Raw genomic sequence first — 9,298 nt, forward strand, 5'->3', positions numbered from 1 at the left:
ACAACCAAAAACATGAAATTATTTCAGATTAGGCTTCTTTCCCATGATGATTTCATAAGAAGTCATGGTTGAACCACTTCTTAAATAGACCCTGTTCGAAATATGGCATGCTGTATTAAGGGCTTCTGCCTAAAAACGCTTTGAGATATTCTTTGAAGCTAGCATCACCCTTGCCATTTCTTGCAAAGTTCTGTTCTTAAGTTCGGCAATGTCATTTTGCTGTGGGGTTTTTGGTGCTGAAAATTCATGTGAAATCCCCTTCTTGTTACAAAAGGATGAGAATAAAGAGTTTTCAAATTCCTTACCATGATCAGTCCTGATCCTTCTCACCTTTAAATTATGGAAGTTTGAGATTCTTGTGACCAATTGTTTAAACATATCAAAAGTGTCTGATTTCTCCCTAATGAAACTTACCCATAAATATCGTGAGAAATCATCAACACATACAAACGAATACTTCTTACCTCCAAAGCTTTCCACTTCCATTGGACCCATAAGATCCATGTGTAGCAATTCTAGACAGCATGTTGTCCCAGATGTTGGCAACACTGGGTGCGACATGGGAGTCTGTTTTCCTTTTTGACAATCTCCGCACACATATGGTATTCTAGATGAAAGATTAGGCATACCTCTTACTGCATTATACTTACTCAGGTTCTTCAAGGTTTTGAAATTTGCATGGCCGAGTTTTTGATGCCAAAGGTCAAGTTCGGTGATTTGCACATGTTTGCATGAAAGTTCTGCAACTATTTGATAGCAATTATCCGAAGACCTTGTACCTGTCATAATGCATAAATTAGTTTCATCAAAAACTTCACAAGTATGTTTATAAAACTTAACAAGCAAATTATCATCACACAATTGGCTTATGCTTATCAAATTCGAATTTAATCCTTCAACATGAAGCACATTGTGGAGCTTTGGTAGTCCTTCGACATTCAATGTACCCTTTCCCACAATTTTTCCTTTAGCTCCTCCTCCCTAGGTTACTCTACCACAATTTTGTTCAACATAATCGATAAGTTGTTCTCTTGACCCTGTCATGTGGCGTGAGCTTCCACTATCAAAGTACCAATGACCTGCAGTGTTAGTTTTTAACGAAATATAGACAACTTTACAGTGAGTTTTTATCTTTGGGACACAAATTTGTCTTACTGTAGGTCGATGGTGGGAGGTGTTGCGGGAAGTGTTGGACAACATTCGGGGCAACATTCGACTCGTCTTTCAATTCAAGCAGTCATCCTTGAGTTTAAAACAGTAGGGCCTGATATGTCCAGGCTTAAAACAGTAATGACATACATACCTGAGTTTTTTCTTAGGAATATGTGTAGTATGTTGTTTTTTCGGTGGAGAGCTTTTGATTGGAGACTTGGATTGTGGTTGTGGAGATGTATCAGCTTTTCTCATCACAAAAACAGTAGACTTGGAAGATTCACCTATTTCGTACACACTATCTTTGAACCCTAAACCTTTCTTGTCATCTCTTCCCATCAATAGTATGGAATCAAGCTTGGATGTGCTTGAACTAAACTTGGACAAGGTTTCAGTTGCCTTTTGAAGTTCATCATTGGTCTTACCTAGTTCCAAATCCTTTTTGCCTAGGATTACTTCAGGTTTGGCAACCACGGCTTTTAGATCGATGTTCTCCTTCATGAGACTTGAGTTCAACTTGTTTCTTTTGGCCCAATCTTCAAACGACTCTTCATAGAGCTTTTGCACACTCTCAAGAGTGAGTTCTTCACTATCAGCCTCCATATCATCTTCACTCGAATTTCCAGAAGTTGTAGATTTGAAGCAGACTGATTTTTCACAGATGTTGCGGCCAGGTGTGGCAACACCTAGGGCAACACCTGAAGGATTCACTTGCAGCCAGTGTTTTTTTGTCAATAATGCCGTCAAGGAGGTTTGATTATCTTTATCAGTGGGCTTCTCCTCAACATCAGATTCTTCATCGCTTAGGGAAACGTTATAGCCTTTGTTCTTGCGTAATCTGTTGGCACATTCATTAGCATAGTGACCGAAACCTTGGCACTCTCTACACTGCACCGAATCATACTTCCTTGCATTAGATTGTCCCTTGACATCATTCTTTGGTTGAAATTGTTCTTGGCAGGGAACCTTTGTGGCCTTTCGAGAGGTGGAAGACTTGGAAATTTCGATGGTTGTGCATCCCTCTTCTTGTTTCTGATTCTTTTCAAGTAATCCCCGAATTTCTTTGTGATAAAGGAGATAGAATCTTCGCAAAGATCAGAATCATTGACTTCTTGGGAAAATTGAAGGAGTTCATTGTAGGAGTCATTCGAGGCTTGGAATGCAATTGTCTTCCCCTTGTCCTTCTTTTGCATGTCCATGCTCATTTCGAAGGTACGAAGTGAACTAATAAGATCATCCAAAGGCATTTGAGAAGTGTCCTTAGCCTCATCTATTGCACAAATTTTTATGTTGAATCTTTCGGGCAAAGAGCGAAGGACCTTGCTAACTAAACGTTCATTGGAGATAGGGTCTCCAAGACTGAACGCCTCATTAGCAATTTCCCGTAGGCGACGATCATAGTCTAATATATTTTTAGATTCTTCCATCCTCATCATCTCCAATTTGGAAGTGAGCATCCTCAATCTGGTTCGTCGTACACTTTCAGAACCTTCATAGTGTCTTTGGAGGATATCCCATGCACTTTTAGCAGAAGTACAGTTTGTGATCAAACTGAACATATTCACGTCAACATACGTAAAGATAGCATTCAAGGCCTTTGAGTTGTAGTTTGAATTTTGTACTTCATCAGCAGTCCAGTCAGTTTCAGGTTTTGGCAAGCTGTCACCATCTTGATCTAACATGATTAGAGAGGTCCATCCATTGATAACACGCTGCCATGCCCTTTCATCTATGAATTTTATGTAGTATCTGATTTTGACCTTCCATAGACTGTAATTGGTTCCATCTAGGACTGGTGGTCGAAGTGCTGCGTTGGCAAGTGATGTGTCCATTTGAATATATCTGTCAATCAAAAACAAAAACCAGAATCAGCACTTAGTATATCAAGAGTAAGCTCTGATACCACTTGTAAGAAAACGTTGTTTGACAGTTATGAGTAAATATGTAAACAGCAATTAAAATAGCAAATTCGTATTTTATCAGAATTAAATGTTGTGGCAGATGTTACAACATCTCGGACAACATGCAGCGGAAATTTAAAGTTTGTAACACAAATTCGCTTAAAATAAATAAATGGACAAGATTAAATATGCACAAGTATAAATACTTGTGCGGTGCCTTATGGCAAAAATTAATCACTAGAAAACCACAATGTTTACACAAAAACCTATCACTAGTGATTATGACAAAAATCAATTTCCTCAACACGTTGAGAAAACAAATGCTTTCTAAAACAAAATAACCATAATAAAACTTAAACAAGAAAGCTAAAAACGTGAGCCAAAATGGAAGCCACGAAAAACAGTCTTCGGCCAACTTCTTCACAGATGTTGTCTGCAAATGTTCACAACATTCAAGGCAACACGCAATCACCACTCTTTAATCAGCAACGGCTTCGAGAATTATATTGCTCTGAAATGCTTCACTATGTGTATGTGTGTATGATCAATAACGAAGCAGCCTTCACCAATGTCCTTGACCTCTTATTTATAGATGAAGAATTCTATCTCCACAAGGAAACCTAAAACACAAAGAAAGTAAGAGTTTTATTATGAATAAACTCTTTTTAAACACTAATACCATATATCATCAATTTAGTATCACAAATAACAAATCTTCGAATATATTTGAATTAATATCTCATTGTCTAACAAAGGTAAAATCATATTGAATATTTACTCAATCAAATCTACAAGGAAAAGTATATTAGGGAAATAATTTAAATCAATAAAATATATAAATTAAAATCGGATATATTATTTCCCTTGACTTCCCAAATTGAGGTAATCAAATCATCTTATGAGATCTTGTTGTACGGGAGGTAGACATTCATTTTGTCCCTTGTAGGAGGACAACTGTACAGCCGACCTCGGGAACATTATCCGTCTTTACCGTAGACCACTCTTTTTGTATGCCTGATATAGATATTCAAACGATCGTCCTCACATACATTCAAATAGTACTTATCTTAAAAGATTTGTTTACCTTTACGGAGTAGAGGTCACATCAAACCTCACTCCAAAATTGGCACATCGTCAGATCTTCTCAATATCTAAGTTAGGAGGTCGGCTAGCTAGGAGATAGGATTTCAAGTAAGTCAAGCAGCTAGGAGCTCAACAGGTTAGGAGGTTGCCTATCTAGGAGATCTGCATGTTGGGAACTCTTTACAAGGGCCAAAACTTGAGAGACAGGCCAATGCAAGGCCTTTTCAAATGATTTTCCAGTTTATCCGAGCTACGTATTCCACTATAAATTGGTCTGACTATATAATTTTAATTGTGACCTTTCCTATGGGGTATCACCAATTTTCCTTTCAAATTACGAGTTAATCGAAGGTTAGAACTCGAATTAGTTGATCTTCCAACATGTTGGCACATATTTAAACATAATTCAGAAAGCATCGACTAATAAAGTTTATGAGATCACCTTGAAAGGCACTTGGTGTAGCAAAGGAAAATGAACTTTGTGTAACCATGAGCTTTACCAAAATAATGAATAATAACCAGCTTGACTACAAATAAAGAACCAAACTCATTGCCTCTTTGTCAAGTAAACATTAGAGCCCTTGTAGTTGTCAAGGGCTCTGAGCTATGACATTGTTTGAGCTGCACACAACCACTACTAGAAATTTTAAAATTAAACCTAGGATTTTTGGGGTTGCCAAGGGATCTGAGCTAGGACATAGCTTGATCTCACTATCTCCTTTGACTCTCGGTCACAACATTTAAAATTTTAAAATTAAACATTGGAGTCATTGGGGTTAACAAGAGCTCCGAGCCAGGACTCATATCCTCTGCTCCTCACCAAGAAAATATTTGAAATTTTAAAATTAAAACTTGGACTTCTTGAGGTTACCAAGGACTCCAAATTAGAACATAGTCCTAGCTCCCCGTCTCCTCTCTTCTCAGACGAAAAATACTTGATATTTTAAAATTAAACCTCGGAGTCCTGTTACCAAGGGCTCCGAGATAGTACATAGTCCTAACTCTCCATCTCATTTACTTCTCAGCCAGAAAATAATTGAAAACTTAAAAGTAAATTTGGAGTCCTTAAGGGTTACCAAGGGCATCTCCTCTCCTTCTCAGCATAAAAATACTCGAAATTTTAAAATTAAACCTCGGATTCATTGGTCTTACGAAGGGCTCCGAACTAATACAAACCCTAGCTTGCCATCTCCTTGCTTCTTACCCGAAAAATATTTGAAAATTTAAAATTAAACCTCAGACTGCTTGGGTTACCAAGGGCTCCGAGCTATGACATAGTCCTAGTATCCATCTCATCTTGTAACGTCCAAAAGTTAACCCACGTAGCATGCATGCAAATTAGTTAAATTATTTAAATTCTTTATTCAATCGATTTTAAATGCTTAGATGATATAGAGTATATGATTGAAGGTCGGTCTAAGTGCATGATTTCATGAGAATTAAAGATTTTATCCGAATATTCGATAATAGGTCTGGGAAAGGAGACCGGAGACGAACAAGATAAAATATTTTTTGATAAATATTTTTGAGGCTTAATAATATGATTAAATATGATTAAAATTTTCTTAAAATATTGGAGCTCAAATTATTTTATGAGACGAGCTAGAGTTTATCCAGAAAACCGATTTTAGTCAAACTAAGGACTTTTAAAGGCCCACAAATTATTATTTTTGAAAACAAATTTTGTAAACTTTTATTTTTCAATTAAATAGGTATTATTGGACTTAATTTACCTAAGATTAGAAGGCCAAATTAATCTCAAACCAAAAAGTCCAAAATCCCAACCCATTAAAATAAAATTTTCGAAAAATGAATAAGAATTCTAGGGTTCTTTGGACTCCATAGAAGCCGAAACACACACACACACTTCACACACAAATTTTCGAAAATTTGAAAAGCAAAATCAAGGAGTTTTCGTCGCCTGTTCGTCCTCCTTCGCAACCCACGCCAACGATCGTATATTCGGGCGTTTTAAATGGAAAGGCACGCTTCTAAAATCTTTTGATGTACCATTCAAATCATATTATGCATGTTTAATGTATTTGGACATGAAAAATATTTGAGTAAAAATCGTATAACGTTTGGATGATTATTTTCAAATTTTTGATGATTTTATGATTCTTTTGTGAACGTTATGAATTCTAAGAGACATGCTGCCAATATAGGATGATTGAGTGATGGAAAAAAAAGGTCGTTTAGGGACGATATGAAAGCTGGACATGAAAAAGAAAGGGAGCCATGCATGGTTAGGTTAGAAGTTAGGGATTCATGGAGTATTGGCACTTGATGGGCTCGGCCAAGGTGAGGCAGCGCCAGGGCGTGGACCAGGCCCTTTGTGGCTGCAACTGGAGGGCTAGAAAGGGTTCGAGGTGGGCTGGGTGTGCGGCTGGTTTGCAGATTCTAGGGGCTGGTGCGCTGGTCTAGGCTAGGTCAGGAAGGGTCCAAGAGGGTCTGGATGTGGTCTTGTCCTAGGTGGCTCGAGGGTGGTTCGAGGAATTGGGAAGAAATGTGACTAGCTTAAGGTTAGAGCTCGGTTGTGGCTTAGGAGATAATAAGTGTTCGAACCACGGGTCTGGGTGGTTCGATTCATGGTTCATGAGGATAGATAGGGTATGAAAAGCTTATGTTTAAAATTTGAAAAGAAAATATTAAATTTGGAATTTATTCGGGATTAAAACGCTTCACGATTTAGTTAATAAGTCAATAAATTGAAAGGCTTGGGTTTACGTCTAAGAAAAATATTAGAAATCAATTTTAATCTTATATGATGATTTGGGATAGGCTTGAGTCAATAAAAGTAAGAAAACATCAAAATCGGGAATTTTGGATTCCAAGGGTAAAATTGTCACTTTACATCCCGGGTAGTACGAAAGGTTTGACAGTGTCCTGAAGAATCATAATATATGCTAAATGATATTTTAAAACGTTTATGATGAAAATACCGAATTTTATGATTTATGCTAAACCTGTACGATTTTTCCTGTTAAAATGTTATTTTACGAATTCGGAAAGGATATAATATTTCATGAATAAAAAAAGGAAAGGAAAATATTTTGAAAGATATGAATTGACTATGACAAACATGATATGATATGATTTGGAATATCTTGAGGGAGAAGGCCCAGAGGGAGTCCGTTTACGGGAGAAGGCCCTAGAGGGAGCCCGACGATCGTATTTTCACTTACGGCGGTGTCTAGTGTCCGTCATCATGCGCAATGGTGAGCTAATACTGATTAATCGACCACATGATACGATTACAACTAATCACTTTCAATGATCAAACTTCACCCAAAATTATATATGATGATGAAAAACTTTACGATTAAATGATTTATGATTTATTTATGCTTACAAATTTACGCTAGTCATTTAAAATAAAAGTATGATTTTTACGCATAAGCATATATATGTATTTTTTGTTACTCATGGCTAAAACGTGCTGAATCATTAAACTCACTAGGCTTGGATGGTTTCAGGTGAGGATGAGATTGACGGAGGCACTGACGCTTGAGTGGATCGAGTCCGACAGTACACTCCCGAAGGACATTGATTTTCCGCATTTATTTACTTAATTAGTATTTAAAATTTTACGAAAAGATTTTGAGGATTTTTCATTTAGAGATTTATGATTTATTTTGAAGTTTAATTTTGGCTTATTTTGAATGTTGACATATAATTTTTGTGATTGACGTTTATAGATTTTTATCCATTTAAGACTTTTAATTGCGGAGTTATTTTAGCATGAAAGTTTCAAATTTTATATATAAAAAAAATTTAGTAGTATTTTAAAGTTAAAAAAAAGTAGTAGATGTTTGACATCACCTTGTCAATCGGAAAATAATTGAAATTTTAAAATTAAACCTAGAAGTTCTTGGGGTTGTTCTAGCTTCCCTTCTCTTCTACTTCTCAGCAAGAAAATACTTGAAATTTTAAAATTAATTCTTAAAGTCCTTGAGTTTACTAAAGGCTCCGAGCTAGCTGCTTCTTAGCCAAAAAATGCTTGAAATTTTAAAATAAACATTGGAGACCTTGGGGTTACCAAAGGCACCGATCAAAGAAATGACCCGATCTCCCACCATCTCTGTTATATCAGCCTTAGCAAAAAAATACATGAAAAATTAAAATTAAAACTTGGAGTTTTGTGGGTTACCAAAGGCTCTGAATCAGGACGTAGTCGGTTTAAAAAAAAACATAAATCTCATAACATGATTTCATAAATCTCACTTCTTGTAAACATACATACATGACTTGTCGGTTTTAACAAATGCAGATTTTAATGTAAAAGCCCACTTACTTTAATACACTTACAGTAACCGAATTTTATTAAGTGTATTTATAGGGTAAAAGCCCACTTACTTTAATACACTTTAAGGCTGCTCTTAAATTAGAGGTTAATACACTTACAGTAACCGAATTTTAATGTAAAAGCCCACTTACTTTAATACACTTACAGTCAAAAATAAGGCTGCTCCTTGCTCTGATTTTAGGGTGATTTGTTCAAAATTGTGTAACATTCAGGATTTCGTGTGCTATTTATAGGGTAAAAATCTTACTGTTGACCTCTAATTTACTATCATTATCTGTAATAACTTTGAATTAATACGTCGGTTACAAGATTAGAAATGACTGCTGACTGTTGGAATGATATGCTATAATTGTCATGCTGAGATGATCCATTGAAAACCCATCTTGAATTGTCTGCTGAAAATTGGGTTATTCATAAAATTAAATGTTCTGCTGAAATTGCTAGTTTTGTTGAAATTTGGGTTCTCACACTTTTTTTTCGTGTTTTTGGATTTTAGTATTACATGGATTTGTTTTTTAAGATTATCATATTTTTTTACGACGATGAAACTCACAAGCGCAGGTAATGTTAGAGTAGATGTCCCTGCAAGCCAATTGTTGTCTAGGGATTTTGTTGACTCATTTGTAAACACTGCATATTCTAAATTCGTTCCTAGTCGATTCAGCAGCCTAAAACATGGATAAATGTCGCTTGAGCTCGAGACTAGCATATGTGATATTGTGTACTGAATTTCTTGGTAAGGGCATAGAGATGTCCAAACATGCAGATGGGTAGTCATATGATGATTATACCGAACAAACCTCCCGCGGACTTTCCAAGTGGTTATCATTCATCGAGAGGATAAGTCTGTAGTTAT

General features: G+C 36.2%; 1 protein-coding gene across 1 annotated transcript; it reads right to left on the reverse strand.

Moving 5' to 3' along the window:
* Positions 1-457: 457 nt before the first annotated feature.
* LOC140974731 (uncharacterized) lies at positions 458-3,083 on the reverse strand. The gene is made up of 2 exons (XM_073438217.1): positions 1,743-3,083; positions 458-746 (listed from the first exon to the last, which is right to left on the reverse strand). Exon 1 carries the CDS (start codon positions 2,982-2,984, stop codon positions 1,956-1,958), a length of 1,029 nt encoding a protein of 342 aa, XP_073294318.1. The 5' UTR covers positions 2,985-3,083; the 3' UTR covers positions 458-746; positions 1,743-1,955.
* Between the last annotated feature and the right edge of the window lie 6,215 nt (positions 3,084-9,298).

The sequence above is a fragment of the Primulina huaijiensis genome, chromosome 4, assembly GCF_012295235.1.
Source record: "Primulina huaijiensis isolate GDHJ02 chromosome 4, ASM1229523v2, whole genome shotgun sequence".
Taxonomy (NCBI): Eukaryota; Viridiplantae; Streptophyta; class Magnoliopsida; order Lamiales; family Gesneriaceae; genus Primulina; species Primulina huaijiensis.